Genomic DNA, 19,264 nt, shown 5'->3' on the forward strand with positions numbered 1-19,264 from the left:
CCAACGTATAACCATCACTGGCAATGTGCCAATGTATAACTTCTACTAGTAATGTGCCAATGTATAACCCTCACTGAAAGGATATCGATGTACTAGCACATAACCTTTACTGGTGGGGTATTGATGTACCATCGCATAACTCCGACTGATAGGGTGTCGATATGCATGTGTATAACCTTAATTGGCAAGGTATCGATATACTAGTATATAACCTTCATTGGCAGAATATCGATACATAGTCGAAAATCTCTCTTAGAACTTAAGATTGATGAGTGCTCAACTAAAATCTCCGGTAAGCATCGTAAGTCAAGACCGTTGGAGGTCAAAAAGAGGAGGAGAAAGAATCTAGTGGCAGTTTAGCAGTGGTGATTGGCAAAATTTGTCGGCATTGGGGTGAAAGAGGGTTTGGGGTCTTTAAATAGTTGCTGGAGGCTAGATTTTCTAGCCATCGTAGAGAATTAGGTTGGAGGAGCAGTACATCTCTTACTCCAAGTTGAATAGGGCTCTATCCTTTGTTTTCTATCTCCTACTTCAAGTCTGATCTTTTTTTTTTTTTGGTCTTCTATTTTAAGTCGAACAAGGCTCTATCTTTTTTTTCCATCTCTTACACCAACTCTTACTTTTGAGCTATCAGTGGATTAGGTCTTGTTCTTTATTATTAGTTAGGCTGCGTGTTACGTACGATTTAACTCAAATTTTAAAATATAGATTCAAATTTCAACTTCAAAGTCGTTTTGTCATTGAAAATTCATTTAAACCATCGACACCGCTCATAGGACTTGTTTGGTTTGTGGGAAAAGAAGGGGAGAAAACGTAGTTAACGGAAAAGATGACAAAATGGCTTAGGCTTGGTTGAAGGTTTTAAATGATAAATGGAAAAGTAGTTTTAAATAAGAATGGAAATGTAGCTTTTTAATAGGCATAAGTTTTCTACCTTCTATGAAAAATAGGAATCCATATGGGACACATAGGCTGGAAATCAAGATAAAATCTTTCTTTTTTTTCCAAAAATACTCTTAATCTTAGTAGCTTATATTTTTTCTTATTGTAATCAATTTATTAAAAATATTAAAATATTATATATATATATATATATATATGTTCTAAAAAAATAGATGTTCAACCAAATGTAAATTATATTGGAAGGTGTATTTTTATATCATTTTTTAATGTTCACTAAATATATATTTTTTTTAAATATAATATACCAAAGAATCAGCTTTTACGGAGATGATAAATGCATCATCCGAAACCATAAGCTTTTATGAAAAACTCAAATTTTGTAAAAGTAAAAAGGCATCTATATTTTTCTAGCTTTTATTCTCCGTTGAAGCACTTTTTATACATTATTATTATTATTTTTGTTTTACAAGTTATAGAAAATATTTTTAATCGCATCAACCGCAATTTTGCTTCCCGTTTGGTGCCCGCATCGAGTTACGGTTCAGGTACTCGTTGCGTTGTATTTAAGCCAAATCGGACCCCGAGTTTTCATCAAATTCTTCCGCCTCGCGCTCGATCTCATCAACCTGATACGATCATTCGCTAGGGCTCGAAAGAAATAAAACACCACAAATAACTTAGGATTGCCCGAAGCTGACCGAACCTACTCTCTCTGCTCCCCTCTCGTCCTCTCTGTCAAGCTGCTGTCATGGCGGTCGTCCCCCCTTCCTCCCCCGAAAACCTAGAATCAAGATCCGACAAATACGAGCCCGAAAACCCCCAATCTGCTCCCCAAGATCCTTCCTCCCTCCCACATCCCTCCACCACCGCGGCAGCCGCCACCGCCGAAAACCCTAACCCCAATCCACCTCCGAACCCTAGTCATAACCCCAACCTCAATCGGAACCCCGCTGTCGTGACACCGCCGCCTCCGTCCGTTCCGGTCTTAGCCCCGTCGTTCCGGCCCCTGGGCGCCCCCCCGGCCCCCCCGTACTCCATCCCGAATCCCAGCTACCAGGGCCCCATGGCCCAAAACCCCGGCATCCAGCCTCCGGGGGTCTCGGGGCCGGTCTCGATCGTGCTTCCCGGGGCGGCGAGCGGCGCCGGAGCTGTGACGGTCTCCGTTTCGCCCATGCAGCCTGGCGGCGCGTACCCGGTCCAGCCCCCCCATTCTGCTCCGATGCCCTATGGGCAGCTTCACAATGGATACATGGGAGTTCCTGCGCCTTCTCCACAGGCTCCGGCAGCGATTCCTCCACCTGGTGGGTTTTCTTGAATTTATTGTGCCGATGTTCTGGCGTGAGGATTCTCTTTAATTAAGCATCTTTGTCGGTTCTCTTTTAAAGTAGACGCCAGCTTATTATATGTGCTTTAGCTTTAGTATTTACAACTTATGATTATAGCTACCTTTCATCTTTTATAGTTCAGTCTCTTGGGCTTATTGTGGCATATTTGTTTATTCGTATAAGCAAGAGAACATTGCATTGGTGGTATAGAGGGATCGCTACTGTAGGATTCTATAAGTATATCCTTTGGGTGTTAATTGGGGATTGTGCTATAGCGAATGGGTTATTGGATTTAGTTGGAATGGGTGATGGGGTATGGAGGAACATGGGGAAAAGAAGAAAACCTATTGGTTGGTTAGATTAAGGGATGCTTTTGATATCGATGACTGGATATTTTCTCCTACAGCATCGTCCCATGGTTCATGGTGAGAAAGATCGGCAGGCTTCCTCTTGCAGTTCTTAAAAGATCACTTCCACTATATGTTTGGTATGCTTTAATTCTGCTGGTTTCATTGAATTTATAGCACCTTTGTCTTGTGAACTACTGGTTAGGTTATGCATGTGGAAAGAAAAACTGACTCTGGTAGATTGCTACTTTTACTAATATAGTATGCTACCAGTTAATGAGTCCAAAGGACACCTTTTTCGTCACGGCTTTCATGGATGCATAATTTTTTCAAGAGTGGATCATGTTAGCATCTGACTGCTCGTTGCACTAATGTTCTGAGGTACAATAGTCTTCTTTGATTACATATTATATACAACTCTTTATCTTCCTTTCCCTATCATTCTTCCTGTTTGTAATTTTGTGCTACTTTCATTTTATAAGAAGCTTAGAAACAGTGATACCTTTCTAGTGCTGTCACAATTGAATAATGTATTGCCATGATGTGACCTTGACAAATCTCACCAATGCTCAAATTCACTCTTTAGTACCTGGGATAAGTCCTGAAGATTGTGTTCAAGAATGTAGACAAGGTAAGCCCAAATTTACATATCTCTAGTTTTATGAAACAGATGCTATTTTTGTGCATGTCCCCTCAGGTTGTCTTTTCAGCTGGCGATAGTTGCCATACCTGTGCTGCGCATCTCTTTTATGCTTATGTTGTTGGTAACAGTGTTTTAATCATTCTTCTCTATACTTCCATTTTTCCTTGGAAAAGTAACAAATCTGCTATGAATGTTTTTACTTACTGTTTGGTAAGCCTATGGATTCTGTCTGACAAGTTTGCATAGATGTTTTTTGTGTTTCTGCAGGGGTGCTCCGTTATCCTGGGCCATACCCAGCTATGATTCGTCCCGGCTTTCCTCCCCGCCCCATTCCACCAGTTGGTGTGATACCTCAACTTCCACGACCTCCTGTTCCAGGGATTCGTGGTGTTCCTCCTATTGTTACCCCCATGGTTAGGCCAGTCGTCCCCATCGTACCACCAACAGAAAAGCCACAAACGACAGTTTATATTGGCAAGATTGCGCCTACAGTAGACAATGAGTTTCTGCTGTCCGTTCTTCGGGTGAGTTTATTGTCTTACTACTATATGTTGTAGAAATAAATGCGTAGTATAAGTTTGAACTTATTTGATCTGTCATTTTTGTCTTTTTTTTTCAAGCTTTGCGGGCCAGTGAAGAATTTGAAACGTGCTCAAGATCCCTCTGATGGAACTCCTAAGGGCTTTGGGTTTTGTGAATTTGAGTCTGCTGAAGGGGTTCTTCGAGCATTGCGCTTGCTGAGTAAACTGAACATTGATGGACAGGAGTTGATGGTATTTTTTCCCTTCTATCATATTTTTAGATACTACCTTGTGGATATCATGGGAAATTGTTTTTTCAATTATTCACTGCTGATGACGTGTATGAAAAACCATTTTCAAGAAAAGCTCATTTGATACCTAGAGGAAAAAAATTGTCACTAGGAATTCATTTCATTTGTTCGTTTCTCTATATGCTGTATACTTGCACAGTTCTATTCTTGGTACATTTAATCTAATTTTGATGGCATGTCAACTAATTTTCTGCCTCCCTCTCTCTATACCCAGAAGCAATTTGACCACAAAATGTTGATCCTTGTCACTATATTTGGGCCAAAATGAACCAAATGCCTGATTTTTTGTTTTTAGTTATTTAGTTTGTTCAGTTGATTTAGTACGATTGCCCTTGTCATTTTTCAAACATGGATTTTCTCATAACAGTCAACATAAATGGTGAGGAGGTATGATGAGTCTTTTAGGAGTCTATTTTTTTGTTGGTAATGCAAATACAGTTATTCTTTTTTTTTTTTGGCTACTTTTCTAGATTTCAATTTTAGCTTTATAAAGACAAAAAAACTGTTTTCCTTGAACATGCTTATTGGATTTGTATGACCTAACTCCTTACTAATGCAATTTAATTACAAGTTATGATATATTATTTGAAATGCTTTAGTTGTAAATTTGCATATTCTTGTTTATTTAGGTTTGGCTCATATTATTGTTTATTTGTTTCTTTCAAATGATTGTTTCCTGTTGTAATATCTTATAATTGATCATGCATTTTGTCATAATAAATCGAATCCATTTCATTTAACCGCTTGATTGTGTTCTAACATGGGGCATATCCTGGATTCTCATACTCATAGAGAAGACAAGTTTTATCACGTTCATATTTCCAAACTTATATGCTAGTTTTTGTTTGTTTGTTTAATTTTTTTATTTAATGTGTATTTATGCAAAACTTAGAAGCTCTGATACTCATGGACTACTTTCTCGAACACTGTTTGACACAAACAGCCAGATTGAAGTCATGCCTATAAATTTCAGAATCAGGAAAAGGGAGAAGGAAGGACGAAGAATGACAAAGTTTGAATGCTTATGTTAAAGTATATTTAATTCCTTAAAGCTGATTGCACAAATTCAAAAATTCAAACTTTTTGAAGCCTATGGAAGAGAAAAAAAGATGGTTACAATTGTCTACAAATGTAGAATTCATCAAAATATTATTTTCAGAAACCATAAATAAAGAAAAAAGATTTATCATCACATCCCATGGATCATTCATAAATTAATAGATTCATTTGCTAGGATATCATGAATTTTTCAACTTTAGTTTAAACAATGGTTTAAAGAACCATAGTTTATTACGATTAACTTTTTCAATTTCTATCCTCTTGTGACATTGGGATGGTGTCCTTGGCAATTCAAACTCTCCTAAGATAATGTGCTCCATCACAGCCATATCAAGTATCATGGAGTTTTTTTTCTTTTTCTTCCCCTGTACCATTATCATCAAGCACTTTAATCTGATCATCTTTAGCTTGCCCCTATTTTATTTAGTTTTAGATTGTACAATAAATCATATAGTTAGTAGTCTAGTAAATGAACCAAGTTGTATATAATGATTGATATGATTATAAGATTGAGGTCTATCTCTCCTTTAGATGCAAGTCTCAGTCAATGAAGATTAGATCATTGAGCTTTTTTATGCTCCATATATTTCAATTTTGGTATATACCTGTTTAAATGACTGATTGTGTTTGCACATGGATTAGCCACATGTTTATCCAAGGACTCAATCTATTTTCTCCAGATTGTAGAGTTCTAGAATCATGTTTTATTTTTTGAGCAACAAAGTTCTAGAACCATGGTGTTTTTACAATTGATCCACTTTGGAAAATAGTCCAACCAAAAGTATAAAAAACTTAAACTATTTAAATGAAATCCATAAAAAGCAACTTGATATCTTACTTAGAAGCAAAGAACTTATCGAGTTATTTAGCCATGACTTCCTAAAAGTTGCCATACATCACTTCTAGTGATAGTTTCTTCCATTACATCCATGATAGCTATCATGATTTCTTGATAGGAAATCATGATAGGAGTCATGGACGTATTTCTTGATTTCTTGATGAGTACATTTTCAAATCATGTTGGATATTCGGTTCAAGTAATGCCTCATCATAAGTGCTCCTATCTAAATACTAATCTAGTTGAGAATTAATGATGCTTCCTCTACTTTAGTTGTGGAGTAGTATAAAAGACCTGTTGCAGGTTTTTAGTCAAAACTAATAAGTTGGAGTATGGTTGGTTCATATAGAGGGTTGGCCTTGGCACAACGGTCAGGTTGCTCGATTGTGACGTAGGTGTCATGGCTTTGAGACAAGGCTCCATACATCTAACTCTCCTCGGACACCACAATTGTAGGAGCTTCGCGCACCGGGATGCCCTTTTTTTAGTACAGTTGATTCATATACTTTCATAACAAACCAGCAATTATACCAAAGTTCTATTATTCAATACAATTTAAGATAGAAACTTCTCTTCAACCATTTTTTCATGTATTGAATCAACAACCACTTCTCGGTGTTTGACAACAATGGCTAAAGGGTTCAAGGATAGAAAAGGGAGGTACATTTGATGGTTTGGCGGATGAAGTAAAGCTTGTGATGAGGGGCCTTAACCTTTTTAATTTGGCATGTATGAACATGATGCAAGTTTGGAGTACCACGCAGAGGAGCTTGAATGGTGAACCATTTGGGCTAGAAGTTTTAATGAGTTTTCCTGGATTTTTGGTTGAGAAGTAACCCAGTCCACATTATTCAATGATGATGGACTGATATGGTTCTCTAAAAAACATCAATAAATACACCTTCAAATATTATTTTAAGACAATAATAGGAAATGACTGCGACATATTATAAGTAGCTACAACTTAGTTACACAAATATGATTTCAATACCACAAATAAAAACTATGGATTTTATTGAACTAAGATTTAAAAAATTCTGGTCATCATATTATATGCAGATGTATTTTTTTGATTTTCATCTGAGTCATGCCCGATGTAATGAATTTGTTTTTAGGTCTATGAAGCATGGACATAGATATGACATATGGGTACAAGATGATATGGATATGCTGGCACAGAGAATCGTGAAAATACAGTATAAGTTACAGTTGGGACACAACCATATATGCACATGTATATTTTTTTTACATACATGAAATTCATAAAGTTAGTAGATTATCATAGTACATTGTCCATACTCTATAGGATGGCATCAAAACCCAGCAACTCAATTTATTCATTACTCTATACAGTAGCATCAAATCTCTGCAATTCAATTATTCATCATTCAAACCCATAGACCATAGATTATATTCCATCTAATAAACATCACAAAGTCTAAATTAACTATTCATCATGCGCATCATTAATGAGTCGTCATTCATGGAACAAAAAAAAAGTAACCCTCCCCACTTTGGGAAGTTTCTTGGCATAATGGGCAAATATATGGAGCCTTACACAACTTTAGAAATGGCATACTTTAAATAAGCATCTGACATTTATTGTAGCTGTACCCAGATGCTTATCAAAATTCAAATAAGGCATGCAATTTGGAGTTGCCTTGCATCGTGAGGCACTTAAAGGAATGCCTTGATGTCTACAAGAGGTGCCATACAAAATGGGGCATTTGCAGTACACCTGAAAGGTGTTTGTGAAGTTATTGCCTAATTGTGCCTGATATGGTAGGCAAGTACTTCATATAAGTAGAGAAGAAAAATGAGTATTTTTTTTGATATGGAGTAAACTTGTGATGGAGAATATTCATTGAGCTAGGAGGTCTATCCTAATGTTGTATTAATGTTTTAAAAGAGATACATGTGGCCTAGAAACAAAATTCTGTGTTATTGAAAATTTATATGGTTAATCATCATCTTTTATCAAAAGTTTTCTCCAACTTAATACTTATAAGTAGAAAACATTTTTATTAGCATTTTGACAAATGATCCATATATATATATATATGTAATTTCTCATTAATTTTTTTTTGCATTTGTTGCATAAAAAATATAAGCAATTTTGAAACTTATAATATATGTAATTTTCTATAATTTATTCTTTATTTTTGTGTTTAGTGTGTAAAAATATAAGCTGAATTGAATTGTAGCGGTCTGTGTAGAATCATATCCGGCAATGAGAAAATACTATTTTTTTTTCAAAAATTTGATTAGTGAGTAATTGGATGATCTCTGCCCCCTATCATATATTGTAGGATTTGGTCTTTGTTATAAGATAATAACTTAATAATCATTTATAATTTTCAGTAAAAAGGTTAATTGATTTTTTTTTCAATATGTGTTTTATATATTATATGCCTCCTCTTCATAAGCTCAACTTGCTAGAGGAAGATAGTGAAGCCTATATTGGAGAAGAAGAAGAAAGGAGATAATTAGTAGAATCCATCAACTGGTTTGAAATAAACTTAGAATATAAATCAAGTTCTCAAACCGTTCATCATGCCCAGATCCTATTCTGTTAAATTGGTATTGAATGGCACAAATTCGAACTTATGCATCTACATGTAATTATTAAGAGCATCTCCCTACAAAATTGTCAAATTGCCTGAGGCTCGGAGGTGGACACCTTTTATGGCCTAGGTAGGCACCTATGTGTTTAGGCAGCTGCCCAGGGAGGAAGGCTATCCAAGCTTCTATTTCATATAATTTTAATATTCATGAAGAAAGGAGCATATGCATACATTTTATATGCTTCTTTTTTCACCATATATATGAATCACGGGCTTAATTTTCACACTTAAAAAGTCCAGATATCAAAATAAAAAAGAATAGTAGTAACAGAGGTCGCTTCCGATTCAAAATATTCCGATTGTGATGCCGATGGATGATGGCGATGCCGAGCCAACTGACTTAGAAGCCTTTGCTTATGTTGTACCAGCAGCAGCTAAGCTATGAGGCTCGCTCTTGTAGCTCGCAGGTTATCTAGCAAGCTGCAGAAAATAGACAGATAGCCAACACTTAGCAAGAAGCGGAAGGAGGACGAGAGAACTAGACTAGAGGCTAGCAAGCATACTAAAAGGGAAAATTTAAGGGAAAAAGTGGAAGAATGACTGGATTCAGAAGAGGTGTGCCGGTCACTATGGCTGCCACTGCTACTCATCACTGTTGGCTAACTGTTGATCAACCCACTATCTATTACCATGTTGGCGGTAGCTTCACTACCCTCCCACGTGTCCCATGGAGCTTAACTAAGGAAAGAAAATGGGAGAACAAACCCTTAAAAGTAGGGTTCAAGCAGGCTTGGCCTAGGCAGCCTAGCCAAATTATCCCACTGGGCATCTGCTTTTAACAACGTTGATTCCCTAAAACCGATTTAGATGGTCTAAATGAGCAGACAAAGTATTAATAACGTAGCTACCGATTTTTAAATAATTAATAGGTAGTGCTTGACTTCCTCAACTTGGGTTAGGCCTATGGGCTACTTTAAAGTGGGCTGGTTGATAGCTCTTGCATTTGATGCTTTAGTGCGGACCTTTTTTTTTTTTTGAGCTTGCTTGGTTTATATATGTATCAATTTGATCTTTTGGCTTTCGATAACCCCCATGTAATGTAATCCTACAAGAAACAGCATTAGCCATGTCACATAACATGAGGCCTTTTTCCATTATCACGTTCATGAGAAGGTTCAGTGTATCAAATCTTATCAATAAGAGCTTTAATTTCCATTTTCTTTTAAATTGTAGAACTTCAAGTCTTAGCCCGCTTATCAAAGTCTTAAGGGCTAGGATCAATAGATTCATAAACATCTTTAAGTCTTCCAATCATGGGGGTTTTGAAGGTCTAAGGGGGTGCGAAAGTTCTATGTCTTGAATTAGGAGTAGATGATTTTACCATATCATGAGAAGAAAGGAGATATTGAGTGGAATTCACTGCATGATTGAATAAACATCAACATAAGCAAGTTATCATATAAAATGATAAGTTCATATTTCATATTTCTACTTATTTAGCGATGATATAGCACAAGTTCCGTCTACAAGCACTAACAACTTAATTGTTAACAAGTTGCCATTGTCTTAATATAGGTCCAAAGAAGATTTAATTTTGTAGGAGCCATGTAGATAATCTAAGTCACATCAAAGTATTATCTTAAAGATCAACTACTAACTATATAATAAAGTTTCTTTACTATGTCTTCTTGAACTTACTCTTGGTCCATTGGATGCTTCAAAATGGGATGGTTAATTGTTCTTGCAGTCCTGCATCATTCTATGATGAAGTTGTCAAAGTCAGGGTTTTGAATGACATGATTCAATATCTTCAAGTGCCAATCTATTGCTTTAGTTGAATTTATTGTGGTAATTTAATTGAGCCTTTCGAGTCTAATTAGTGTTAACTTTTTTTTTATTATTTGAGCAACTTGTTTGATCTGTGAAATTTTCTATTTTTATCAACGTAGTTGGCCATCATTTCATGTTTACTAATTAACATGTCATCTTACTTGGTCAAGAAGTTATTTGGGCATGAGGTAAGGCTGACTTGTAATTTGATTTATTTATTTATTTATTGTGGGGGGTGTTTAAGGGGTTGAGGGTGTTGGGGGTGGGGGTTATTTTGGCCACAAGCCACTTTCAGGTGATCTATAAGCAGTGGTCATTCCCTAAGCTATAAAATGGAATAATGAAAGGAATCTTCTCTCTTTGACTTTCTCATGTGAGTGAGGTTGGGTGAGGCTCTCCAGAGAGTCCTGGTATCCATATCTTCTCTTAAGCGTGAGGCTTAGTGGTAGTGTGAGACCACCCTAGAGTGAGTCTACATTTCATCCCTTCGGCTTTTTTTTTTCCTATCTAATTTACTAGTTTTCTACGCTTCTCCTTTTTTCTTTCCTTTTTATTTGATCTTAGCCCAAAATCTTAGATCTGAACTTAGAAAATCCAGCTAACCAATAGTTTCCTAGAGCCCCTTCAACCTTATATTCTTTCTCACAAGGTTCGCTGTCTCGGTACTGGACCTGTACTTGTACCATCCTAGTATAGTGTCAAAACGCCCTGTATGGTACCTGGATTGGCATACCGAATGTCGGTATGCCCCTCATACTGCGTACTGATTCGGTACCGCTATAATATGGTACGGCCGGTATGCATCAGTACCGACCAGTACGGCAAATCTTAGTTCCTCACCCTTAGGCTGTTCTATGTCAATCTATATATGCTTTTATTCCCTTATGGTCCAAACAATGATGGGATTGTCTTGATAATATTTTTTAGTTGATTCAAAATGTTTAGGCTTTTGATTTACCGCTTTTATATGTTTAACATGTGAATATCTATTTGAAATGCCTATAGGAATCCTTTCAATGAATTAAGATTGAGGTTAACTTATGTTTTGGTACATGATAGTGTGGATCTTGATCGTTGTTTGCTTAATGACATTAGATAGACCTTGTGAAGGCTACTTTTAGGCTGTGTTTTGTTTGGGGTTAAGTGGATCAAGGACCCTTTTTCTCTGCTCATTTCACTTTAAGCAGCCAAATGCTAGAAACACATGCTATCTATCTGAGGACAAAGTGGGCGTTTCAAACTACCTTTTCCACTTAACCTAGAATACTACTCCATCTTGCATGGTGAGATTATTCCAGGATAAAGTGGTTCATCCATCTGCTCTGGTTTAACCTATTCTGCAACCACACACAACCTTAAGGAGCATTACTGGATATCTTGGGTAGAGCATAGAAATTAAATATGAGCACCATTTTATCATTATATGCACACAGAAAACATGCAGAAAGCGATGTTGAAGTTATGCATAGCTTTTGGTACCTTTTGTAAAATTGAAGTATTACCTTCACTGGTAAAATGGTATCTTGTATGCTGTATAACTTGAATTATAGGAAGGTACTATGCACTCGTATGTATACACATACTAGACATGCTGTATCCAATCATTTCAGATAATTTAAACCTAGAGTGCGCTTTGTCTTGATGGTGGTGGTCTGTATGTTTTGTGGTAATTTGTATGGTGCTTCTTTGTATTCAAGTTCTAAGTTTAATGTAGACTGTTCTCAGTGCTGAGTCACTAACTTTTGTGGCTGGTGCTGCATTATCAGCACTATTATTTTCTGATACCAGGGTGTATGAATAATTGAAAGATACAAAATTAAGCAGTAACACATTAATAATGTTATTGAGACCTTTTATAGTAGTATTGGGAATGCAATAGTCATGGTATTATCTGATAACTGAAATTAAACACTTGCATATGTGCATGCACATTCATGTTGGATTCTCTTTTGTTGTTTTCCTCCAATTGTGCTAGTCTTTGATCTTATAGTGTTAAATAATCTTCTCATTGCTACAAGAACTTTGAGCTCATTGTTTTATCTCCAAAACAGGTTGCAATAGTTCATGATTTGGAAACAGCTACTTTGATTAGTAACTTGATGAGCAAATCTTTGATTAAAATTTCATTTTGATGCATTAACAAAAGTTATATACACATTTTCTACATTTGGGTGATTGACAAGTAATTCATCCAAGAGTTGGACCCAATTCATACGCAGTGAAGGACAAGTGATTGGGTGGTTGAACATTGCTTAATTTCTCATAGAAAAGCATTGTTGGCCATTTAGTGCAGTACTTCTCATACTTGATCGAAATATAAGGCTTGAAATTGATAACTTTGTTACATTTGGACTTGCTACTTCACATTTAATTTGCAATTTTTGTGCATCATATCCTCCTCAAATTGATGAATTAGACTTGTTCTTTATATTTGTTATCCATCTCATACTGTTTGCCATTTATCATGGTTTGATCAAGGAATAAAATTTGATGCACTTTCAGCTAAAAGTTACGGAAGCAACCAGCAAATATCTTGAGCTTTATGTTGAAAAGAAAACTGAAAGAGAAAAGCTCAAAGAAACTGAAGCTGGAGCTGCTGATAAAGACAGTGAAAGTGCAGCAGGTGTTGAAAAGCAAGAGCCTCCAAAGTCAGTTGTAGAAGAAAAGGAAAAGGATTCAGAAGATTCCATGGGCAAATCAAATCAAGAGAACACCGAAAAATTTGGTATCGTTACGGATGAAGATCGTGAGGCTGATAGAGATGCCCTGGAGAAACTGACAAATATGATAGAGGAAAGATTAAAAACTAAACCTCTGCCTCCCCCACCACCACCAGCACAGACCCCTGCTGATGGTTCTGCTAAATCAAACTCTGAAGTTCCTTCAAAATCAAGAGATGGGGATTCAGATGTGGATATTATGAAAAGCGGCAAGTCAATTTCCATTATATTTTTTAAAAAATAATTTGGCATGCTATTTTATTTGCATTTCTGTCGTTTTATGACATTTTATTCTATTGTTGCAGATGCTGCTGAAGATAAGAATGATGATGAGACAACAAGTGAAAATAAGCCAGCAACTGATCATGAAAAGCCTGAGGCTGGCTCACCTGATAAGAGCAGGAAGCATGACAGTAAGAGCAAAGATCGAGACAGGGAGCGTGATTTGAAACGGGAGAAGGAAAGGGAACTGGAGAGATATGAGCGTGAACGAGAGCGCGAGAGAGTTAGGAGGGAGAGGGAGAGAGAGTTGAAATTGAGAGAGGCTGAGCGATTGTATAAAGAACGTCTTAAGGAGTGGGAAGGTAGAGAAAGAGAGAAAGAGTACCAGCGGCAGTATGAGAAGGAAAGGGAGAAGGAAAAAGAACGGGAACGCCGCAGAGAGATCCTGAAGCAGGAAGATGACAGCGATGATGATGATTCAAGGAAAAGAAGGCGTAGGAGTAGTGCCCTTGAGGAGAAGAGGAGAAAGAGACAGAGGGAGAAGGATGAGGACTTGACTGATAGATTAAAAGAAGAGGAAGAAATTGCTGAAGCAAAGAGGAGGGCAATTGAAGAGCAGCCATCTAAAAATGACTCGAAGCCTCCTAGCAATATGATTATTGAGAGTGAAAAACCTGTAATGCAAGAAGAAGGAAAAACTGTTGAAGGTACACAAATTGCTCCAGAGCAGGCTTATGAAGGTGTTTCTGGTAATGGTGATACCCCTGGTAAGTTTTCTGGGCATTTATTATGACAGATTGCTCTGCATTGGCTTTTTTTCTTATATCATATGGATTTTCATTATTACAGGTGATGGAATCTGCAGAAATGGCAGTAGTGATGAACATACCATGGGGGCTGCAACAACAGACGTGAAGCAGAATAACAATGCTCCAACTAGGAAGCTAGGTTTTGGTCTTATAGGTTCAGGAAAACGAACAACTGTACCTTCTGTTTTTCATGAAGAGGATGATGAAGATGTGGATGAGAAAAAGATGAGACCACTTGTGCCTATTGATTATTCTACTGAGGAACTGCAGGCTGTCCAGAATAATGCTTCTGGGGCACCAGCAAATCTGGCAGCAGCTGCTGAATTTGCCAAGCGCATCTCTACCACTAACCCTAAAGAAGAGAAAGCTGAAATGGAAAAGGAAAGAAGTAGAAGATCTAGTGACAGATTGAGTCAGAGAGAGCGAGATAGAAATGACGAGGAGAGTACCCGTGGCAAGGATGAGAGCAAGAAGATGCATGATCAGGAAAGGGATCGAGACGATAAGTTGAAAACAGAAAACAGGAAGCTTTTGGATGCAAAACAATTGATCGACATGATCCCAAAGACTAAAGAAGAGCTCTTTATTTATGAAATTAATTGGGATATATATGACAAGGTGAGGAAATTTTTCCCTTTTTTAGCTGTGATTGTCTTTTTTTTCCTTTTATTAGCATCTGCTACATATATGAAATTAGAACAGATAGTGCATCTTATTGGCTATTTTACATGCTTGAGGTACTTTCTTGCGTGATTATAAATAAACAATGCTAATTATTTGTCTAGTTTGCTATTGTTGGTATTTCATAGGTTCCATCTACTATTTTCTTTGAAAACTTAGAGGTGCAGAATGGTAACTTCATGAAAAATAATACAGCAAATGTCTAAGCTGAAAATTCCTACCATACAATTTATACATTTTGGTTCAGCTGCTTATTGTTTATTTACTTATTTTTTATCCATTTATGTTTATCATGTTGTATAATGCACTATTTTTAACAGCACGAGTTGCATGAGAGAATGAGACCGTGGATTTCCAAGAAAATAACTGAATTTCTTGGAGAGGAGGAAGCAACATTGGTGGACTACATTGTATCCTGTACCAAAGATCACATGCGGGCTTCAAAATTGCTAGAACTGCTTTCATCCATCTTGGATGATGAGGCAGAAATGTTTGTCCTCAAGATGTGGAGGATGTTAATTTTTGAAATCAAGAAAGTTGAGACAGGTCTACAGGTGAAACCAAGGGCCTGACTGCAAGGTTACATTTCCTTTTCTTGTCTTTAAGTCCTTATCTGTTTCATGCATTGGTCTTACTTTGTCAACCTATTGTTATAGTATTGGAGAGAACAGGAACTGTAAACAGCCATTTTCACCAAGTGCTTGTGTATGTGGTACTGATCAATCTCTAGCAATCGCATCCCAGCATTTTTGCCTGATTCATGAAGGGTTTGCATTGGTTCTCTAGTTCCTTTGACCTGTGATTCTCCTTATCGCCTCGGAGATGATCAAGGAGGGCCTTGTAGTACATTCAAAGTTCAATTTTTGCAGTGTTTCTGTGAATAAGAAGAGCAATTTCTTGTGAGATGACAGATCTCAGCGATACTGATAGGTATTCCATTAACTACAAGTACTATGGAAGGGTTTGCTTTACTTTGCTTGCTTCATTCAAATCTTCCAATATATTATGTACTCAGTAGACCATCAAACAGCTTGATGGTATGTTATCCAGCCCTTACTTATTTCAAGCTTGTCATGCAGATGGCAAACTACTGAAGTCCAAATCCAATAGGTTTGTTTAGGGTCATATTGACCAAATTGTGTATTATCTATTGTGTGATATGGAGTGAGAAGCCTTATTCACAGCCCCACAGATAACATTACAGATTGTACAGCTGCCCGTATCTAGGTAATATTGGGAGGAGATGAATCATAATGCTTCTGATCTGTCTTCTAAATAGAACTAGATTGTTTCTGTTGTAATTTATTATTTTGCTCAAATGATCAAATAGTGTTATTTGGACATGTAGAGGATTTACTAATCAACTCTGGTATTGCATTCTATGTATGCCTATTTGTAATTGCAGGTGGAGCATCTGCTAGTCCAGCAGTTATTGCATGGATGTTTTTAATTTCAACCATTTCATTCATTACTTAAGGCAAAAATACATGGTGGATCATGAGAAAACACAATTCAGCACATCAAAGTTGTAAATGATTTTTCATCCTTGTTGCTCCATTTTATCAGTTCGATTAGAAAGCCATCACCACTTCCTGTAAGCCAAACAAAATAAGGTCATTCCGTTGTTCTCCCCCTATTTCATATCTTTTTTATGTTTGTGGTATATGAGCAACAATTCAGAAGAAGCAAAAAAGGATCGGTAGTTTTATTTTCACAATTCAGCTGTTCTGAATGGTGGACCTGAATATGAGATTTATTTGGTCGTTGAGAATCAACCTTTCGTGTATCATGTACTGAAGTTGTATTGATGGTTAATTGGCCAATTTTTGAGTGGATTGTGGGATTTCCAGAGCTGTGAATTAGCTAGATACTTGTTATCATAAGGTGCAAATTGGTGTTGAAGCCTTTCAGGTCCAAAAGAGTAATGATTGTTACAGCACAAATCAAATCAAACTGTATCTAGAGGCAAATCTATTCAAACCAAGTTGAGGTGCGCCATTCAAGCATAAAGCTGGCTATACAATTAACTATGAATATAATTCATGCTATCAATCCGCATGTATCTACTGGCTAGGCCCAAAAAAATGAAAAAATAAAAATAAAACCCATACGACCATAGTTAAACTAGAGAGCAGTCCTCTTGTCACACTAATTATTTTTAGTTATATCTCTGTATTTTTAAACAAAGTTTGGCATTTTTTAATAATTCTAATATGTAATTTAAAGAAGTATGTCCATGCTCATGCTCAAATAACACATTGCATGCTATGTAGATCAAATAATATTCTTGAGGTATACTTTCATCGTGAAAATCCTAACTGAGTAAAAGTGTTGGGATTGCCAAAAATCAATAGTTAAAAATTATTTAATCTTCTTTCCAATCATCTAAGAGGGGTTACTATTATTATGTTGTTCTACTTTTTATGATGTGAGTTTTTGGTTTGATGTAGCATGGAAGTCGAAGGAGAAAGAATCTAAATTGAGCTGGAAACCTATAAATAAAACTTTTTAAAGACTTTTTTTTTTTAGAGTTGTTTTTTTTCCTTAAAATTAGTGTATGGGTTGACCTATATCCTATAAAAAAAGTTATTGTTATAATAAACTTTAAAACCTTTTCTTCTTTTATTAGAATTCATGTAAGGTTAACTTATAACCTATAAATAGGTCATAGTTGTACTCTTTTAACATCAATTAGTAATTAATAAAGTTTTTGAAGTTCTTTAATTTCTTGTTTGGAGTGATTTCTTGTATGCTGTGGTGTGAGACCACAATCATGCGAGAGGTGACTAGAACAGGGTTAAAAGTTTTGAGCTTTCTCTGGAGAGATTGAATGTATGAGGTCGAAGACTTTTAAGGACTTGGCGTGATTTGCTTCCATCAATTATATAAACTTGTGCGGCTAGCATGCATCAAATTTGCCATTAGAGCCAAACTTGTTACACTATTTGGTCCATTCACCCACAGTGTAGACCTCACCTTAGCTTTTGTCACCATGGACCTCATGGTTGGCTTAGTACCGAAAAAGGAAATAAAATTGAACTAAAACTCTTCTAGCCCTTCAAACCTGATCTCTAAATCTAAAAGTCTCTATATGTGGCTTAAATTCAATCCCCTTCCCAATCCTTTTTCTTTTTATCTTTCATTAGAGATTGATCCTAGAGATTCCGATCTCTCTATTTCTTTATTCTGTCTCGAGTGCCATTTAGAATCGAAGCCCACTACTGATAGCAACCAACCTTTGAGTTCCTCACCGGCCTTGGTTGGACTTGAAACCAAAGTGTCCAACATTTATGATTCTAGGTCTTCCTAGCTCCAACCTCTATCCCATAGACCATTCTCTACTCCAACCTTCATCCTCTTTTTCTCCTCTACAAACTAAGAAATTTGTATTGTAAATAAGATTTGAATTGTTTGCTTTGCTCGTGGCACTGGTGTGCTTTATATACAAGTTGAGCCCCCAGATATAGTAGAATACAACAATAAAATCTTATGATTATGGAAAAGATCTTAGGGACTAGATATAGTATAATCTCAGGGACTAGAAATAGTATAATCTTAGGGACTAGATATAGTATAATATAATAATAAAATCTTATGATTTGGTATAAATACTAAATTTGAATATGACAATTAGATTTCATAATTTTTGGAGATTGAGCTGGCTGATATACGAAGATTGTGCATGCAATATGTGGCAGCTGTGATATCCAATATCAAACATAATATAATAGGCGAGATTGTGTATTATTCTAACAACTATAATACTCCCCCTCAAGTTGGTGTGTGTAGATCCGTAACACCCACCTTGCGTAGTAGATAAAAAAATCAATCACGGTCTAAAGCCTTGATAAAAATATTGACATACTGGTTGCCACTTTGAAGAAACTTGGGCTGGATTGTGCCTGCTTATAGTTTTTCCCGAACGACATAAGATTCTATTTCTATGTATTTTGTTTGCTCATGGAATACAAGGTTGCAAGCAATATGAAGTGTTGCTTGATTATCACAATTGAGAGAAGTAGGTTGAGGGTGGTGAATAGCCAAATCAGAGGGTAAAATTTTGAGCTAAACTAAAGGCCATTGATTGATACTTAACTTCAATGGTGGAGCGAAAGACAATACTTTTTTTTGTGTGCCATGAGATACACTATCACCAAGAAAGCTGCAATAACCTGTGATAGAATGGTGAGTAGTGGAACAAGTCGCCCAATCAGTATCACAATCAACAGTGAGATGAAAGTTATTTGAAGCAGGCACGAGGATACTAAAGCTAGAGCATTTTTTAAGGTATCTTAAGACTCGAAGAGCAACATCCATATGGGGTTGGTGTGGTGCCTGCATAAACTAACTAAGAAGATCGACAACAAAGATAATGTCTAGATGAGTGATTGTGAGATAGATTAAACGACCTATCAGCCGTTTGTATGATCCAGGATTATGCAAAGGTTGTCCAACATTAGGAGATAATTTTAAATTTTGCTCTATTGGAGT

The 19,264-nt window shown here is 36.5% G+C and overlaps 1 protein-coding gene across 5 annotated transcripts; it reads left to right on the top strand.

The window, feature by feature from the left end:
• Positions 1–1,524: 1,524 nt before the first annotated feature.
• Positions 1,525–16,120, top strand: LOC103701668 (RNA-binding protein 25). Of its 5 annotated transcripts, XR_005512957.1 has the most exons (9): positions 1,525–2,204; positions 3,486–3,742; positions 3,839–3,991; positions 12,844–13,270; positions 13,367–14,050; positions 14,133–14,710; positions 15,094–15,352; positions 15,430–15,703; positions 15,853–16,120. XR_005512957.1 is itself a non-coding variant. In XM_039129176.1 (8 exons), exons 1-7 carry the CDS (start codon positions 1,652–1,654, stop codon positions 15,343–15,345), a joined length of 2,904 nt encoding a protein of 967 aa, XP_038985104.1. In that variant the 5' UTR covers positions 1,525–1,651; the 3' UTR covers positions 15,346–15,352; positions 15,430–16,114. The 5 variants fall into 5 exon arrangements, 4 of the variants coding, with proteins under 4 accessions (XP_038985104.1, XP_008782042.1, XP_026658252.1 ...); XM_039129176.1 differs by having other exon boundaries at positions 15,430–16,114; XM_039129180.1 differs by lacking the exon at positions 15,853–16,120 and adding an exon at positions 2,635–2,715 and having other exon boundaries at positions 1,853–2,204; positions 2,838–3,742; positions 15,094–15,678.
• Positions 16,121–19,264: the final 3,144 nt, after the last annotated feature.

The sequence above is a fragment of the Phoenix dactylifera genome, chromosome 1 (assembly GCF_009389715.1).
Source record: "Phoenix dactylifera cultivar Barhee BC4 chromosome 1, palm_55x_up_171113_PBpolish2nd_filt_p, whole genome shotgun sequence".
In the NCBI taxonomy this organism is placed as follows: domain Eukaryota; kingdom Viridiplantae; phylum Streptophyta; class Magnoliopsida; order Arecales; family Arecaceae; genus Phoenix; species Phoenix dactylifera.